This window comes from Bubalus bubalis, chromosome 24 (assembly GCF_019923935.1).
Source record: "Bubalus bubalis isolate 160015118507 breed Murrah chromosome 24, NDDB_SH_1, whole genome shotgun sequence".
Lineage (NCBI taxonomy): Eukaryota > Metazoa > Chordata > Mammalia > Artiodactyla > Bovidae > Bubalus > Bubalus bubalis.
In genome coordinates this window covers 7630308-7649665 of record NC_059180.1, presented here as the reverse complement: position 1 = coordinate 7649665, position 19358 = coordinate 7630308, and the positions used below count along the sequence as shown (strand labels likewise).

Here is a 19358-nt window from a genome sequence, read left to right as displayed (position 1 = left end):
ACTGCTGTTTCAAAACACAGGTTTTGTTTTACAAAATGAAGAGAGTTATGGGAGTAGATGACAGTGATAATGGTTGCATGACAGCCTGAATGTATTTAGTGCCACTGAACTGTACCGATGGTGAATCTTGTGTTGTGTGTATTTTACCAAAATTGTAAAAAAAAAAAAAAGGGGGGGGGGGGCAGGGAAGGGGAGAAAGAAAGAAAAACACACGCTATGCAGAGACCAAGTGGAAAACTAGAGATGGACCAGACACATAGCTCTGAGCTCCCTGGACTCCTCAGGCAGTGCTCCCTGAGCACTGGCCTGAGGTCGTGGGCACTCAGTCTCCACCCTGAAGGCAAGGCGATCGGGGTCTCTGCCACGTGTACACATTCCCCATTTACCAGCTGGGGAGCTCTGCTCTAGGACCTGTGCTCCCAGGGTGCAGCTGCTGATTATTTGTTTTGTTCTGTAACTTAGTCATCACAGGTTGGCCTCAAGCCTGAGAACCACCAACCATATCCAAAGAGGTCTGAACAGGCAGGACAAGTGCACAGACTTTCATCTTGAATTCTGATCTTAAAGGGACCAGACAGTTGGAGATGTCTTTGAGCTCACCAAGTAGACAGCATGAGCAAGGCTCACCCTCCCGAGTTGAAGAGATGTATGGATAAGAAGTTATTGCTGAAATTAAATGGTGGCGGACATGTCCAAGGAATGCTGTGGGGATCTGATCCTTTACGAATCTTGTGATAGGTGAGCGTGGCAACAGAACCCTACTGGAGTGGTGGCAGCGTGAGGAGACATCATCCTGTCGCAGCCTGGGATCCAGTACGAACGATGGCTGTGCTCATCAGGGATTCAACGGTGTCCGCATGCCCTCCTCCCCTGCATTTCACTATAAAATTGGGTTGTGTACATTTTATCACTGAACACTTTTGTTAAACTTCTGTTAACTGTTGGAGGAAAAAACCGAGTAAAACACCCATTAATCTGGGTGTCTGGGGAATGTGGTATCTGGATGCCCGAGATGCTGACTGGCTGAGGAGAGCTCAAAGCACCCCTTGTGGCTGACAAGCTCTAAACACAACTGGTTCCTGCACGCGGGAGACAGGCTGTCGGAGCCTAGAAGTATCTCTCTCGGAGACGAGAAACTTAGGGATCTGGTGCACAACTAAGACCCAACGCAGTCGTTTGGCTCTTCAACAAAATTATTTCATTCTCCAATGAAAAGAAATGGGATTCAGAGGAATGGCTGAATCCTAGGTTAGCGGCTGAAAAGACGTAAGACAAGTCTGGACTAGCCTGTAGTACCAGGAAGTAGGAAGTGCTGTTGCAAACAAAACAAACCCCCCAACTCCACCAATGATGGGAGTCTGTGAAAGGGACAGGTGCTATATGAAAGAGCCCCCAGTGAGCAAAGCTGGAACAATCTGAGCAAGAAAATAAAGTTGTATTGGATTAAACTTAAGAGTAGAAAATAAGCATCTCAGAGTCCACAGTTACAAAGAAAATGAGGACCAGACAAATCCATGCATTATTTCAAACAGCTGATGCAGCGCCTCTGCCCTCGTGGAGAGGCTGCGTAACCCCCACCCCTTATGTGTGGGTCGTGCAGGGCGACTTCTTTCCAAAGGGTACAGCATGGGAAGGGGAAGCAAAGAGTCGCCGTCCAGTAGAGGACCCTGACGAGACTGCCTGAGGAGGGCATCAGGGGCAGGATCAACAGTGACAAGTCCTCCTGATAAGCATCCAGCCCTGACGAGAGAATGGAACCTTATCTCTGTGGTCTTCTTCCTCCAAATAACTAACTCATGAGAAAAACGCCAGACAAATCCCAACCGAGGGACATTCTACGGAACACCTGACCCTTGAAACTCTCAAGGTCATCAAAACAAAGTCTGGGGAACTGTCAGAGCGCACATGATGATTAAATGTAGTGTGACGCCCTGCATGGGATTCTGGAACAAGAAAAAGGCACTAGGTAAAAAGTAAGGAAACAGGGAGTATGGACTTTAGCTACTACGTGTAACGACTGGTTCATGAACTGTGATGAATGAACCACATTAACTTAAGATGTTAACGGGAAAGTGGGCACACGGGAATTCTTTGTACTATACGATCTTCGCAGTGTTTATGTAAATCTAAAATCATTCTAAAACCAAGCTTGTTATTATTTTTCTTAAAAGACACTGCTTACCCTCAGGGAACTGAGGCTGCGACTGAATAAACACATTATGTGATTTAGCAGATTCCATAAGCAAACCCTGTGGGAGCAAAGCGGGAGGCTGGGGTGGGGAGGAACAGTAGGGAAGGTCTTACAAGGAAAGGAAGGTGCAAGGTGAGCAGAAGCTTTCTGGGCAGACGGGGAGTTGGGAGCACGAGAAAGAAAGAAAGCACAGAGGCCTGCGCAGGAGCAGAGCGGAGAGGAGGTGACAGACGCTTGGTGAGCAGAGGACACGTGGAAGGGAGCCGAGGTCAGAGAACAAGGGCAGGGAGACCGGAGAGGGTGGGCGTGCAGGGCTGCTGGCTAGGGCTCAATCACAGTCACCTCGGGGGTCAGCACGAGGCCAGTGGGGATACACTGTCTGGGATTAGCTGCGTGCTCTGTGGGCGCCCATTACTGCCTGGTCCCTCAGGCCCCTCAACTGTAAAATGGGGATAGCCGTAGGGCTGCTGTGAGGATTTTGTTAATACCTGCAGAGCACTTAGAACTGGGGCTACAAAGTAAATGTTCAATGAATGCTAAGGACTTACAAGAAAGAGTGGGGCCGCTCAGTCCTGTCCAACTCTTTGTGACCCCATGGACTGGGGCCTGCCAGGCTCCTCCATCCATGGGATTTTCCATGCAAGAATACTGCAGTGGGTTGCCATTTCCTTCTCCAGGGGATCTTCCCAACCCACAGATTCAACCCGGGTCTCTGGTATTGCGGGCAGACTCCTTACTGTCTGAGCCATCAGGAAAGTGCAGGAGAACAAATGACAATCCAGCCTGTTTGAGAGAGAGCTTTGGAGGCTGTTCAGGGTGGGTGGGAAGAGCATGGAGGCTGCTACCACAGTCCTGCCAGATCTGGATCTATATTTTTGTAAGTTTTTTTTTAATATGGTAAAATGTACATCACTGCACATCGCTGATGGCTGTAAAAACTGGTACTACTTCTTTGGAAAAGAAACTGGCAATACATTTCAAGAGCCAAAAACTCTTTTTATATTCTGTGATCTAATAATTGCCACTGCTGGAATTTTACCCAGAAAGGGAGAAGGGAGACAGGTTCATAAATTCACTAAAATATCTTCTAAAGAAGAGAAAAACTGGAATCAGTCTAATGTCTAACAAAAGGAAAGTGTTAGGTATATCATGGCATGTCACTTGCTGGATATGATCAGTCACTGAAAAAGTTATGAAGGACAAGAAGTCTTATAATGTTAAATAAAAGTAAGCAAACGGGAACATGTTCATACACTACAATTGTAACTAATATACGTGATATGCTCACATGGTGGGATTAAAACAAAACGGACAGGGACGTCCCTGGGGGTCCAGAGGCTGGGAGTCCGCCCTGCAGTGTGGGGGACGCGGGCTTCATCCTTCGCCGGGGAACTAAGACCCCACACACCTCAGGGCAACTGCGCACCAGCAACGCGACGCTGAGCCCGCGCTGCCATGGAGGGCCCTGCACGCCGCAGCGAAGACCCAACACCGTCAAACAAACATGTAAAAAGAAGAAGAAAGTGGACAGAAAGAAAGGTGGTCTATTAGAATGATGATTCTTGACCTTTCCCATTATTCTTACACTACTGTTTACAGACGATTTTACAATCTAGGTATCTGAGATTTCATTCACAAGACTGTAAGAATACTAGGTAAAATGCCACTGAGTGTAATTGAGGCTGATGTTAACTTTAATAAAAGCAAAACAAACAAAAACCCAAGACAATAGATGAATGAACAGACTGGAAAAAAAAAATCCCTCCTTGCACCATGGAATTATAAGAACATGGAATAATATCTGTGATACAATGAAATATGATAAAAGGACAACTACAAATATGATAATTATGTAAATAAGTTTATATGATAAATATTGAAATAAACGTCATGAGAATGTTAAAGTGATTTTTTTAAGTAAGAATTACGGATAATTTTTAATTTTTGACTTTTTTCTTTCCTGCGTATTCTAAACATTTCTAATGTGATCCTGTATTACCTTTACTCTCAGAAGACACAAAGGATACGCACGGTTTCCCAGTATAGAGAGCAGGGGTAAGAACTGTGGCACTCAAACACTTCGATCCAAAACATAAACTGAGTGTCTTCCCAACACCAGATGCCAGCTGAAATAGGAGTCGTATTAACTGGGGACACTTCTGTCCCTCTCCCCCATGGGGAAGACACTCGGCAAAGGTCTGGAGACATTTCTTTTTGTCGATGACGGAGGGGAGGGCGGCCGCTGCTGGCATCTGGGGGTAGAAGCCAGGATGCTCTTCAACACCCTACAGTGGACAGGACACCGTCCCTCAGAGCATCTGGCCGAGTGTCCACAGTGCTGAGGCTGATAAACTGCTCCTTCCACCCCAGTTTTGAAATAATCACGACAGGTCCAGTGAACATCTGTCTCTCAATAATGTTAAAGAAATAGAAAAAAAATTTTTTTTCCTTTTGCAGAGAAGTCTGTTAACTTTCATTTATAATGTACAGTAGTATTATCTTTATCATGTTGTATATTTATTGTGTAACCAGAAGTTTGTTCCTTCTGACTACCTTCATCTAATTCTCCTTTCTCCTGACCTCTGCAGCCACAGATCTGATCTATTTTTCCAGGAATGTTTTTGAAGTATCAGTACTATTTTGGTTCCTGGTATACAACAGTGATTCACTATTTCTGTATGTTTCAAAATGATCACCACGATAAGTCCAGCTGTCATCTGACACCAAAGATATTAACGTTCCTGATGATATTCCCCACACTATGCATTTCACAGCTGTGACTCATTTATTTTGTAAGTGAACGTCTATACCACTTTATCTCCCTCACCTGCTTCCCCCCGCCCCACCAACCCTGGAGAAACTGCCCTTGAGGTACTTAGTAACACATCACCTTAAGGTTTCTCTGGTAGGTGAGCCAGTCTCATGATTAACACTGGTGTTAGAATATACTGTTTGGGGATTGGGCTTTAATAATCCAGACTGGCTTAACGCCATCCTGTGGTATCATTCTGACAACTCTCACTTCACTAAACCGGCACGGACAACAAGCCGGGATATTTCCTTTCCAGCAACAGAACCACAACTCCTAGCCAGCCGCCCCTCACCACTGATTGGAGAGGAGCCAAGAAGCTCAAGGGCTTTAGCGCCAAGTCCATCAAGAACCCAGAGGCGCACTGAGGCCACCTTGTGGCGGAACTGAGTATCACCACATTAGATTTATTAATTCCAACCACCTAGAAATCCTCCTTTCCCGCTCAGAAAATGAAAAATAAGCAAGGAACTGAGAGGTGCAGGAAAGGCACACAACCCCCTTTAGGAAGTTATCCCCAGAACACTCTGCCTGTTCGTTTGGTGAGAAGCATATACAGCCATGCATTATTACTCGTCATTTCAAAAATATGTACAGGTGCGAACTGCACAGGAAGAGTGGGGCTCATGTATCATAACAATGAGTTTCAAGCCTGACTGCGGCCCACAGCCTACCTAGAAACCGAAAAGAAAATTTCACTAAATAGTTACTCCAGGATGTGAGGTATTCTGATGTTTTCTAGTCTGTCGTATGCATGTTTGAAAAAAAAAAAAAATCTGTAACTTCTAAGCTAACTTCATGCCCCAGTAAGTAAAGGATCACAACCCTCAGTCTGAAAAAACACTGCACTACTATGATGCGACGTGGTGAGAACATTTATCCTTTTGAGAGAAGGGAAGCTCAGGACGGGGGAGACCCAGAGCCATTTTAATCAGGGCAGACACCCTGGGTGCAGTCATTCACCTCTGAGACCCGTCACAGCCTCGGGCAAACGAAAGAAAAGGGACTGGAAACTGCGGTAACATGAACCTAAGGTGAGTGCGCGGCGAGAAAAGGGGGTTTAAGAAATCTCAGCTCTGGGACACTGCCACCTCTCTCCAATTCTACAACTGATTACTAAAAAGTTACTCTGATTCTGCAGACCCATGACAGGTTCAATAAATACAAACTCAGAGCAAAGTAACCTCAGTTTCTTGCTCTGAAAGGGTTCTTGGATTTACAGGGGAGGGAACCCCCCCCCAACCCCCCCCCCCAAGATGGTGTATCTTCATTACAGCAAGGCATGCGGCAAAGATACCAAGTTGTGGAATTTTAGATCTAGGGAGAGCTTATCATTTTACATTTTAAGGGGGGGAAAAATCTGCTCAAAGAGATGCTTGAGGTCAAGGTGAGCCAGAGAGAGCGCTGAGCTAAGACCCTACAGATGCCATGCTTGCTCCATGACCTCAAGGACCTCTCAGTTTCCTATCTCACCTCTGTGGGTCAGATCAAAGAAGAGGGTGATTCTTCTGGCTGATTCTTGGCTGGAGAATAACAATGGCACCCCACTCCAGTATTCTTGCCTGGAAAATCCCATGGATGGAGGAGCCTGGTGGGCTGTAGTCCATGGGGTCACTAAGAGTCGGACACGACTGAGCGACTTCACTTTCACTTTTCACTTTCATGCATTGGAGAAGGAAATGGCAACCCACTCCAGTGTTCTTGCCTGGGGAATCCCAGGGACGGCAGAGCCTGGTGGGCTGCCATCTATGGGGTCGCACCGAGTCGGACACGACTGACACGACTTAGCAGCAGCAGCAGGGTTTCAGTGAACAGGTCCATGCCAGCCTAGATGGAGCTCCATGGCCCAGTCTGGATGGCTCAGCATTTTTACCAATGACAGAAAGGAGGCATGTTTATGAAAACTATCCATCACAACACCAGAAAGACATGGTAACATGCTGATTCCCAGAATCAGAATTCAAAAGGACTGTGGAGACCTGAACCAACAGAGCCGGTAACACCAAGCTGAAATGTGCAAGAGCTAAATGTCAAGTCCTTTAAGTGGATTCAAAAAACCAAATAGGGCTTCCGTGGTGGTCTACCGGTTAAGAGTCTGCCCTGCCTGCAGGGAACACTGGTTAGATCCCTGGTCCAGGAAGACAACACATGCTGCAGAGCAGCTAAGCTCATGCACCACAACTCCGGAGCCTGTGCGCCGCAACTCCTGAGCCCGCGCACCGTAAGAGAAGCCACCACGGTGAGAAGCCGGTGCACCGCAACTGGAGAGCTGTCCCCATTGACCGCAGCTGGAGAAAGCTCATGCACAGCAACGAAGACCCAGCACAACCAAAAAAGAAAAAAAACCACACTCCCCAAAACAAATGGAGGGTGGGTTCCAGGTAACGCAGAGCAAGCACATTTGACTGTTTCTCCACTGAACACTGCTTATAGCACCAGGACAGAAGGCATGGACTCTAAAAGATAAGCAGAAAGGGAGAAGACACCGGCATACAAAGTGCCACTGGAACAGTTACTGCATTTCCTGTTTTTTTCTTTCTACTCTCCAGTATCCCTCAGCCTGGACTCGGGGCGACCCAATACACAGAAGCGGAGGCTGGGCACAGACAGAGTTTGGAGAGAAGCCTTCGAGTTCCGGTTCAAGGAGTACGAAAGTGGGTTCCCAATGTTCAGAGGGAGGGGAAACGCTTCTGTCTTTTCTCTCTGCCAGCAGCAGGAGGGCCGCAGCGACTGTAGCGGCGGTGGGGGCTTGCTGCACAAAAACCTGGAAGGAGGGGAGCCTTTCTCTCTGATTGGGGAGCCGTGGTCCTGAGATGGCCAGGCAAACTGTTCCTTTTCTTCCTCGTCCTCCCACCACAGCCCTGGATGCAGGGGCAACTGTACGGAGCGTGTGGCAGAGTAGGTAACTAGAGCTCTGACTTTCTGGCTGGAGATCTGAAAACGGGAGCTCCAGGAAACCAGGAACTACCGGGGAGGTCACAGAGAGATTAGAAGAGACATCATAAAGTCGTTTATGAACTCCTGGGGTCGCCCTGACAGCGCATGCCTGGATCTGGCCCTAATCATGCCGAGCACTTGGAGAACCGAACGCAACTCAACCCTGACTGGCCACTGGGTGGCACCCGCAGGACACGTCTGGAGAGCACAGCAAAAGCTTTAAAAACCCTGGTTCCTGGAGCCACAATCTACAGGAGGCCGATAAGAACCTGTGTCCTGAACACAACCAGGATGACTGTCTGCTAAAACAAACATCAGCAATATCAGAGTCGCATGAGATTCAAAATGTCCAGGAGCCACAGAAAACTACTCAGTATGTGGAGAATCAGGAAAATCTCAACTTGCAGGGAAAGACAATCAACAAATGCTAATGTCAAGATAGCCCAGATGTTGGAACTACCAAGCACTTCAAAGTAGCTACTGAGATATTCTTCCAGGAAGAATGAAGAATCTTGAAACAAATGGAAAGATAGAAAATTGCAGCAAAGAAAAAGTATAAAGAATCGAATGGAAACAAAAACTTTTCTGAAAAACATAATTCACCAGATTGACTCAATAGTGGATTGGAAATGACACAGGGAAGAGACAGCTCAAGGTCAGATCAACAGGAATTATCCAATATGAACAAAGCAAAAAAAAAAAGGCTGGAAAAAAATCCCAAATTTGACAAAGACACGTGCTTACCAATGATTCATGTAGCTCAGTGAACTCCAAACCAACTCCAGGACAAACCCAAGGAAATCCATGTGCACACACATCGTAATCAAATTCCTGACACCTAAAGATCGTGAAAGCAGCCAGGGAAAAACAATGATAGGAAACAATCTGAATAACTACTTTTTTTTTTAAATTAGAAATGGAGGCCAGAGGAAATGGAGCAGCATTTCAAAAGTACTGAAATAAACACCTGCCAACCCAATATTCTTATCCAGTGAGAATGTCCCCATGGAAACAAGGGTGAAACAAAGACAGACACCTATGAAGAACAGCTAAGATAATTCACAGCCAGCAGACCTATTCTCACTGAATGACTTACAGGGAGTTCTTCTGACAGAAGGGAAAGAAGACAGAAAGACAGACTGACAGGAAGTCTGGAACGTGAGGAACAAAGAAGAAAGCAACAGAAATGCTATCTGGTCACTATTCAAGAGTATTCTCCTCTTGAGTCTGAAATATATTTGATGATTGAAAATAAAAGATAGTAATAAAAATAGCTCTGCTTCATAAAAACAGAACTGCTGCATGACCAGCAATTTCACTGCTGGGTATTTATCTGAAGAAAATGAAAACACTAGTTCAAAATGATATACGCATCCCAACGTTCAATGCACCATTATTCACAAAGCCAGGATATGGACGCAACCTAGGTGTCCACTGACAGACGAATAAAGATGTGTGCATGTGCGCACAGAGAGAGAGAGATTACTCAGCCATAAAAAAGGAATGAAATTTTGCCATTTGCAAGAACATGGAAGAACCTAGAGGGTATTATGCTAAGTGAAATAAGTCAGATGAAGAAAGACAAATACTGCATGTTTTCACTTATATGTGGAATCTAAAAATCTGCTTAAACCAGAAACAGACTCCACTGATCCAGAGAAAAAACTAGTGGATGCCAGAGGGGAGGAGGATGGAGGAAAGGGCAAGACAGGTGAAGGGATACAAAGAGGTACAGTCAGTCACATAATAAATAAGTCACAGGATGTAATGAATGGTGTAGGAAATGTAACCAAAGATGATATAATAACTGTATGGTGCAAAACCTATGATGATATCCAGTCACTATGTTGTCCACCTGAAACTGAAATAATATTGTAAGTCAACTACATGTCAACTTAAAAAAAAGTAACGTTATCTGAAGGGGTTTTCAGTGTATGGAGATATAATACCTAAGATAACTGTAATATAGGGATTAAAGGGATCTATGTGATGAAAAATATCTACATTCTACTTAAAGTGGTGAAATGCTGATTTTAAGTAGACTGTGAAAGCAGAATGAATAGAGTAAGCTCTAGAGGAAAAACTAAAAGGGTGTAAAAAGGGAAATAGTTAAAAACACAAGAGATAGAATAACGTTCAAATAGATCCAAAAGATGGCAGGAGAAACAGAAACAAACAAACAAAGAGAACTAAAGCAGCAGCCCTAAAATTAAACATTATCAGAAAGACAGAGACTGTCAGAATGGATGAAAACATGACCCACATATCTGATATCTACAGGAAACATATTTCAAATACAGACAGGTTAAAATTTAGAGAGATGGTAGCACTTTCAGAAGGGACCTCTTAAAATCTGCTCCTCCAGGAAAGTAGCAGTGTTGTTGAGAACACTGACAACAATCGTCAGAAGCAGCCTTTTCAGAACTCTAGAAATGTTCCCTGGATGGTTTGATTAAAAAATGGCTGAATTTTGTTAAGAACAGCAAGCTTTGTGGTTGTTTTAACTTGTCCTGTTCCCTACTGCTTCTCCCCAGATCCAAGGAAGCCGCTCAATCAACAGCCTCCTAATCGCAGTAGCTGTGAAAAGCCACGAGTAGCCCCTGGTGGGAGTGCCTCCAAAGTCCCATACCCAGAGCACTGTCCCTATCTGACCTGTCTGGCAGCTCCCTGGAAACTTCCACTCCCAAGGCTTGCTTTATTCAAACTGACTCAGTGAGAACAGCCTTTCCCCAAGGTATTTGTCAGAAACCATCAGTGGCTACTGTTTAACATCACAGCTGCCAGAGGCAGTGGTAACAGTTTAAACAAACAAGAAACGGACCAAAAGTGAGCGAGGAAAGGCTGGTAATCTAGAAGGCTACATGCGTGTGCACAGCTGTGCACAAGTCTAAGACAGACAAGCGACGGCCCTAATCTCACCTCTGGCTAACCTTGAGGCTCTGTGCAAGGAGGTGGAGGCTAAGGCAAAGCTGTAAACTGCCTGCCAGAATGCTGAAGACATGCTCCACCACACACAGCACAGGCCCTTGGCAAGTATCAGGAGACTTACTGGTTCAAAGCATTTCAGGAAATCTCTAATATTCAGCTGACCACTAAGCTAACCTAGCAAAGACTTTAGCTGCCACACACAACAAAGAATATAAGCTTTGTTAGTAGTTAGAGAGTTAGTTCAGGAAACCCACTGAACACATAAATAGCAGTAAAGACAACAAGCAGCAAAAACAACAAGTCCTGGGGAGGGAAGGCCAGATTACCCAGAGCCAAGGAGACCTTTCTATGTCTCAATGTACTGGGGTCCAAGCCATAGTACCTTCTTCAACAGAACATGAGACGGGCACCTGTGCCCAACCCTCCTGGCCTCGGACCAAGTACGCCCACATTCCTCTGTGTGTAGGGGCTGGAGAAGGACAGGGGACTGATGAGGCGGTTTATTTGAGGGATGAGGTCCGAGCCATCACATTTAGGCACTGTAAAATAATTTCTTCTCAGAAATGGGCAGCAGGCTAAAATCATGTCATACATAGTGTGTCCCATGGTGGAGACTTAGTCACTAACTTGTCTGACTCTGTGACCCCATGGGCTGTGCCCCACCAGGCTCCTCTGTCCATGGGATTCTCCAGGCAAGAATACTGGAGTGGGTTGCCATTTCCTTCTCCAGGGGATCTTCCCCACCCAGGGACTGAACCTGGGTCTCCCACATTGCAGGCAGATGCTTAATGAACTGAGCCTCCAGGGAAGCCCATCATAGCACATTTACAACTCATAAGAAAACGGGTCCTAGAAGGGGCTGATATTTCAGTATGTCAACGAAGGTCTGATTTTATCTTGAGAACAAAAATCACAACTGTCCAATCAGGAAACGTGTCTAGTCAATCATAGTATACCCCCCAATTCAGTAATGTGGTGATCAGTTGTCATTTTCTGGGTCTCTTAGCCTCCTTGATCCTTCCCATCTGGGACCTCTCTCTGATTCTCAGCCCAGGGGCTCCAAAAGGAGTGACTGACACCGCTGGCCTTGTGATGGGTTCAGAAGTAGGCAGGACTGTGGAATACTGACGCATTACTCGCCCCCTATTACTCCTTGTAACAAAACCTCAATTCTGCCTAGGGTGGCAATGTACCATGGATCGCGATAGGTTAAGGACAGTTGTGGCAGTTCTGCTTTCTATTCATCTAGCCTGATGACATCATGTGACCTGGTACTGACCAATGAGATATAAATAATACCGGATGGGCACTTCTGGGGGATCAGATGCTCTCCAGTTACAAAAACAAAACCAGACAATGCCACTTCTTTTCCCTCTTCTTTCTGCTTTAAACCTAAGTATGATTCCAGGAACTGCAGCAGCCACCTCATGCCCCCGGGATCAAGGTCAAAAGAACGGCAGAGATCCTGAGCTTGACAGTACTGACCTGCTCAACCACACTACCACCAGATTTCTTGCTATGTGAGAAAAAACAACTCCTTTTTGCTTAACTACTGCTAGTTGAGTTTTCTATTTCTTGTAGCCAAAAGCATTCTTAACTGACTTGCCAAATGACTCAATGAGAACCAGAGAGACACAAAAACACTTTTGCTGGAGACATCCCCCTCAGTCTTTCCTGCTGGACAAGAATGAGCCAGGGTGCAGCCTGGAGCAGCCACAGCTACCTTAGAACCATCAGGAGGAAACGATCCCCTGAGGACGGGGAGCCAGGGGACAGAAAGAGATAGTAAATGCCAGTAACATCAGCGCTCCTTTACAAGCCAGGCCTGAAAGGAGGTCTGTCCTGGACTAAACACGAGCCAGTATCTTTCCTTTTTTCCTTAAACCAGCTTGCCTTTCTGACACTTGAAAACTAAATGAGTCAAAACTAACAGAAACAAGCCCTCATCTCTTTAGAGGCCAGCCAACCAGCTCCAAACTCTAAAACCTCAGTCTTGACAGGTCAACCACCGTGATCAACGCTGAGAAGGGCCACAAAAGGAAAGGGGGCACCACTCACCTTCACTTTGTTTCTTCTGTTCAAGTTTCATCTTCTTTGCCAGTAATTTCTTCTCTTTCAACTTCTGGCTACAAATGTAAAATAAATACATGAATTCTTTAACCACCCATTTTCTATTTTAGAAACTAAACATCTACTTATGGAACCTTCAGCAACTTAGACCCTACACAAATGCTACAATAAAATGAAGGAAGTACGTCCTCATGACTCTGCTACTCCAACATCATCAACCTGTGTCCTTCATGAATCAAGATCAAATTCTTTGCAGTCCTGAGGTGATTAAAGCAATCCAGAGATACTGCTACCAGCGATACTTTTTCATTCCAAGATATTTAGGGACTACTTTTAGAATCCTGCTCACCTCTCTAACAGTTGAGGGAGCGTTTATTAAGATACAGACACACATGCAGCCTGTATGTAGTCACTTAGGGAGGTTACAGGTCCTCCTTTCGGGGAGAGGCTAACTGTGAAGTTTGCTCATAGCAACTAACTAAACCTTTCATTAAAATACAGACATAGAGGAGACACAGAAATCCATGCCATCACTGAAGTGCTGACCCCCAAGCCTTGGAAAATCTGTAGCAAGCTGGGGGTGGGGGGCAGTAAATGAACTGATCTCTCCCCAGGAAGAAAAGTCATTTCTCTACTGGGGTGCTCCACTGTAGGTTTTAACACCCAAGACCTCAACAGGCCATACAGGTGAACTTTTGACCACAAGAAGGATTTGTTCACCAACCATCTATTTTTACATTTCCTGCCCTAAGTCTCACTAGCTATGAGATGCCACAAAGCTCTCACCGCTTTTTCCGACGCTTTGCAGTCTGCTCCTCTGCAGCAATTTTATTCCTTTCCAACCTCTTCTGAAACTCTGCATCCAATTTTTGCTGCAAAAAACCACATCACTTAGACAAACTCTGGCGTGGCATGAAAACGCTACAAGTCACACCACTGGGGGTGCTATAGGCACAGCCAGATCTCTGGGGCCGCTTTAGGAAGTTGCCCAACAGGCGGGGCAGGAAATCAACATACAGGTCTCTGATGCTGAAGTGACTCAGTTCATTAAGATACCACTCACGCTCAAGTAAACGAAGAGGCAGAGCATGAGGGAGCACACGGAGCGTCCTGAAGGCAGAGGCAGCATTACTGGCTCTTCTCCACTAGGGCCTCGCAAAGTGTTACACTGTGGTTTAAAATAAATATGTATTTGATTTTTGTCTACTTTTTGGACATAGAGTTCCTAAAACTCTTATAAATTTCCTATTTAAGAGCCACAGGGGGATCTTTTATGATAATATTTAGTTTTGTTGCCAGTTTCTTCCTTAACTCCAGATATAAAGCTCTAGAAATAAAGACGAAATGGGTATTTTTTGTTATTTATAACCAGCCCCTTTCAACTACAGGAGTGTATGAGTGACTCTGGAAAAGCCCCTAAGAACAAGGCTGGTTGCCACAGGAACTTTCTGCCCCGACTCCTTGACCTTCAGGGAGCGGAGAGCGGCTGAAGCTTGAACGAATCACCAGTGGCCAAATGATTTAACCATGTCCACGTAGTGAAGCCTCCAATCCCAAAGGGTGCGTGTGGAGAGTTCCTGAGCTGGTGAGGGCACGGGGGTGCAGGGCTTCCACTCTTTCTCCCTGCACCTTCTTCCACCGGCTCTCCCTGAGCTCCAGTCTTTCAGAATACACTGGAAACTAGTAAGTGAGATGCTTTACTGAGTTCTGTCAGCCTCTCTAAGCAAATTAACGGAGCCTTGAGGAGGAGGTCATGGAAGCCTGACTTACAGCCAGTGGGCCAGAAGCACAGACGATGACGGAGACATGCAGCAGGCCGCTGAAGCTGCAGGTGGGAGGCAGTCTTCTGGGACTGAGTCCTCCTTTTGAGATCTGAAGTCACCTGCACGTAGGCAGTGTGTGAACGGTTACACTGTAGGACACACGCCTGGTGCCACAGAACTGCTTGGTGTGGGGGAAATTCCCATAGATTCGGTGACTAGAACTGTCAGAAATGTACTAAGAGTACTCAGAGTAAGGAGACACACAAGAGTGTGTTTTTCCTTCAGAGACAGTGACCAGAGTTCACCAGGTGGAGTGGCCAGAGGGCTGGGACCATGGAACTTTTAAGTCCTGACTACTTACAGTTATTAATGGACAGATTATAAGGCAGCATAACATGTACTGCCATTACTTATACATACATGTGCTACGTATGTATATGTGACTACATATATACATACATATATCCACCTCTTGTATTATTTCTTCCTAGCAGCTATACCTGTTTCTAAGCCTCAGTTTCTACATCTATAAAATGGGGGAATAGTAATTCTTCCTTTTCCGAGCCTTTAGGAAGGACAATGAACTGCAATAACCTACAGGAAAACACTATAAAAATATCTTCTGATAAAAGAGTGTCACCTCTACTTCTGGTAGTTATAGCCATAAAGGTTGGGGGCGGGGGAGGGCGTGGGTGTTCAAAAAGGGAGCTAGCAGAGGAAGAGGTGGCTTCATCACCTCTGCTGGTCTGCACTGCCAGGGCTGGGTGGTTCTGCTGAGACTGACACAGAAACTCTCTTCCAGAGCAGAATTATGAAATAAAAAAGAAATGTCTCCTTCCAAGAAAGGAATCAGCGTCTTTTTTTTTTTTTTTGTCTGTGCTATGCAGCTTGTGTGATCTTAGTGCCCCAACCAGAGACTGAACCCATGGCCCTTGGCAGTGAAAGTTCAAGTCTATTAAGCTTGATTCACTGGAATGCCAGGGAATTCCCAGGATTTGACTTCAATTAGAGTTCAACTAGAAAGCAACGCCTTCAAGCTAAAAGCGCTTGGTCTGTTTAGAAGCTGAGCTGTGAATGTCTGAGGCAGCTGCACTTTCCAAGGGACCAAGACAGAGCCCCCGCTGGCTGCTGGCCCTGGTGAGGCTCCAGCAGGAGTCAGATGTGCTCTGTCCATAGCGGGGACACTCTTCTCAGTCATGTGGAAGGTAAGGATTCTCTTGCATCTCTCTTTCCTTCTAATCTCAGAGCCTGTCCTTCACCATGTGAAATTAAGTTTGCAACTATGTGGATTCAAGGTTTGTGAAACATTTTTCTGTATTTTCTCTGAGTTGTTAATCAATACATAAAAATTTCAGCTGATGGCACTTGAGACCCCTGTGCTCTATCTCCTTCCCTCTAAAGTAGTTTAAAAAAAAGTGTCTGTTAGTGTCAAGATATTAAGAAGTGGCAAGAATACACAGAAGAACTGTACAAAAAAGATCTTCATGACCCAGATAATCATGATGGTGTGATCACTCACCTAGAGCCAGACAACCTGAAATGTGAAGTCAAGTGGGACTTAGGAAGCCTCACTATGAACAAAGCTAGTGGAGGTGATGGAATTCCAGTGGAGCTATTTCAAATCCTAAAAGATGATGCTGTGAAAGTGCTGCACTCAATACGCCAGCAAATTTGAAAAACTCAGCAGTGCACACAGGACTGGAAAAGATTAGTTTTCATTCCAATCCAAAAGAAAGGCAATGCCAAAGAATATTCAAACTACTGCACAGTTGCACTCATCTCACACGCTAGTCAAGTAATGCTCAAAATTCTCCAAGCCAGGCTTCAGCAATACGTGAACTGTGAACTTCCAAATGTTCAGGCTGGTTTTAGAAAAGGCAGAGGAACCAGAGCTCAAATTGCCAACATCTGCTCCATCACTAAAAACGGAAGAGAGAGCCAGAAAAACATCTATTTCTGCTTTATTGACTATGCCAAAGCTTTTGACTGTGTGGATCACAATAAACTGTGGACAATTCTGAAAGAGGTGGGAATACCAGATCACCTGACCTGCCTCCTGAGAAATCTGTATGCAGGTCAGGAAGCAACAGTTAGAACTGGACATGGAACAACAGACTGGTTCCAAATAGGAAAAGGAGTACATCAAGGCTGTATATTGTCACCCTGCTTATTTAACTTATATGCAGAGTACATCATGAGAAATGGTGGGCTGGAAGAAGCACAAGCTAGAATCAAGATTGCCAGAAGAAATATCAATAACCTCAGATATGCTGATGACACCATCCTTATGGCAGAAAGTGAAGAACTAAGAAGGCTCTTGATGAAAGTAAAAAGAGGAGAGTGAAAAAGTTGGCTTAAAGCTCAACATTCAGAAAACTAAGATCATGGCATCTGGTCCCATCACTTCATGGCAAATAGATGGGGAAACAGTAGCTGACTTTATTTTTTGGGGATTCAAAATCACTGCAGATGGTGACTGCAGCCATGAAATTAAAGACGCTTACTCCTTAGAAGGAAAAGTTATGACCAACCTAGACAGCATATTAAAAAGCAGAGACATTACTTTGCCAACAAAGGTCCATCTAGTCAAGGCAATGGTTTTTCCAGTAGTCATGTATGGATGTGAGAGTGGGACTATAAAGTAAGCTGAGTGCCAAAGAATTGATGTTTTTGAACTGTGGTGTTGGAGAAGACTCTTGAGAGTCCCTTGGACTGCAAGGAGATCCAACCAGTCCATCCTAAAGGAGATCAGTCCTGAGTGTTCATTGGAAGGACTAATGTTGAAGCTGAAACTCCAATACTTTGGCCACCTGATGGGAAGACCTGACTCACTAGAAAAGACTCTGATGCCAGGAAAGGTTGAAGGCGGGAGAAGGGGCTGACAGAGGTTGGATAGCATCACTGACTCGACGGACATGAGTTTGAGTAAGCTCCGGGAGTTGGTGATGGACAGGGAAGCCTGGCGTGCTGCAGTCCATGGGGTCACAAAGAGTCAGACATGACTGAGCGACTGAACTGAACTAAGTGTCTATACAGAGAGTTTTGCTATTCCTGACAGTGCAAAGCCATCAGTGACCTGGCAAAGATGTGTGACAAGTCACCTGAAACTAAATACTGGAGATGAGCAGTAGCTGGAGAACCACCAACAGCCGGGGGCCGAGTTAAGGGCTGGAGGACACACAAATACCAGGTGAAAACCACCACGGCAATTATCCCATTCCGCTCGAAAATCATAAAGGTACTTTTTCAAACTCAATTCTGGCCAGGCCAATAAATATGTAAAGGATCACTACAATCAAAATACTTAAAAAAAAAATCTTTGAACAAAAAGTGAGACATGCGTGAAATCTCCATAGATGATCACTGAGAGAAACAAAAAGATACAAACAAAAAAGACAAAGTTTCTAGAGAAGATGATTCAACACTCTGACATCCATTCTCATTCAAGTTAAGTTACAGACTCAATTTAAATCTAGTATAAAATCAAACAAGATTCCTGGTGTGGATAAAATAACTCCAAAACCCAATTCCAAAAAGAACACAAGTGAAATGTCCAAGAGAATATTTAAGAGCAATAGGAGAGAGGTTTCTGTCCTTTCCTATCAAGCAATGGAGAATTTAAGAGTTCTACAATACAATTTCTAAAGCAATTCTCAATTCTTAACTTAAAAATTTTATTTATTTTTGCCATGCCCCGCCCTGGAGGCTTGTGGGATTCTCAGTTCTGAGATCAGGGATTGAACCCAGGCCACAGAAGGGAAAGTGCTGAATCCTAACCACTAGACCACCAGAAACTCACAGATATTCTCAATTCTTAATCAATTATTATGTGTCATGAAGAAATGCCAGCCTCAAAGCTAGAAAACTCAGAGAGGCAAAAACACTTGAAAGCACAGTTCTCGCACCAGACACACAGCTAACTGAAATTACAGGCATTCAGCCAAAAGGAGAGAAAATTATAGAGAAATAGTAACTCCAGTGATGTGAAAGCCTGCCTCCTATTCCATGGCAAATGGCCTGGCGGGGACAGGGGACCCCGCTGGGTTCTCTACCACCTGGCAGACGCCCTCCCCTCACTCACTTCCTAGTGTGAGCGCCCTGCCATGCTGGGTCTGACCTAGAAGTAACCTGGACTCTACTTTCCATCTGTTTCACGTGCTGACTTCAGAAGGCAGCCCTCACTCAAGCCACACCCAGGTGTATCTACTCTTCAATTGCTTATTTTCCTCAGGTTTCAGTGCACATCGCCTAAACCCCAGCCTCCTGGCTCACTAACCTTCTCAGCCATGGCATCCATGTAGTCCTGGCGCTGGTACTCTCTCCGGCGCAGATGCCTGTACACGTGGAATTCTCCGCTGCCGGCCCCAGCGCTTGAACCTAGAGCCAGGACAGTCCAGAGCTCTTGATGAGATCCAGTTACCAACACAGGCTACCCTTAATCAAAGCGGACCAAAGACAAATACCAGAAGTGATGGAAGGGATCAAGCTTGCCCTATTCCCCACTGTATCCCAGAACCTAGCACAGTGGCTGGCATACTGTAGGTATCATCAAATACTTGTCGCATGAATGCTGAATGTGAAGTCCCTAAAAATTCCACTCTCAAACAGTATTAACAGAACAAGCAGATTAAGGTTCAGAGACCAGAAACCTAAAAGAGAG

The 19358-nt window shown here is 45.2% G+C and overlaps 1 protein-coding gene across 5 annotated transcripts in view; it reads right to left on the bottom strand.

Annotated features, from left to right (window-relative positions):
* PRKRIP1 (PRKR interacting protein 1) overlaps nt 1-19358 on the bottom strand; it is a 45405-nt gene that overhangs the window by 15192 nt on the left and 10855 nt on the right. For 3 of the 5 annotated variants that reach the window (XM_044935910.2, XM_044935908.2, XM_044935909.2), the window contains exons 3-6: nt 18975-19075; nt 13722-13807; nt 12924-12991; nt 3131-4594 (exon numbers count right to left, since the gene is read on the bottom strand). In XM_044935910.2, coding sequence (XP_044791845.1) covers nt 4335-4594; nt 12924-12991; nt 13722-13807; nt 18975-19075 — 515 coding nt within the window. In that variant the 3' untranslated portion in view covers nt 3131-4334. Of the gene's footprint in view, nt 1-3130; nt 4595-12923; nt 12992-13721; nt 13808-18974; nt 19076-19358 lie in introns of those variants that run through there. The other 2 variants (XM_025275090.3, XM_006059465.4) reach the window with 1 other exon arrangement.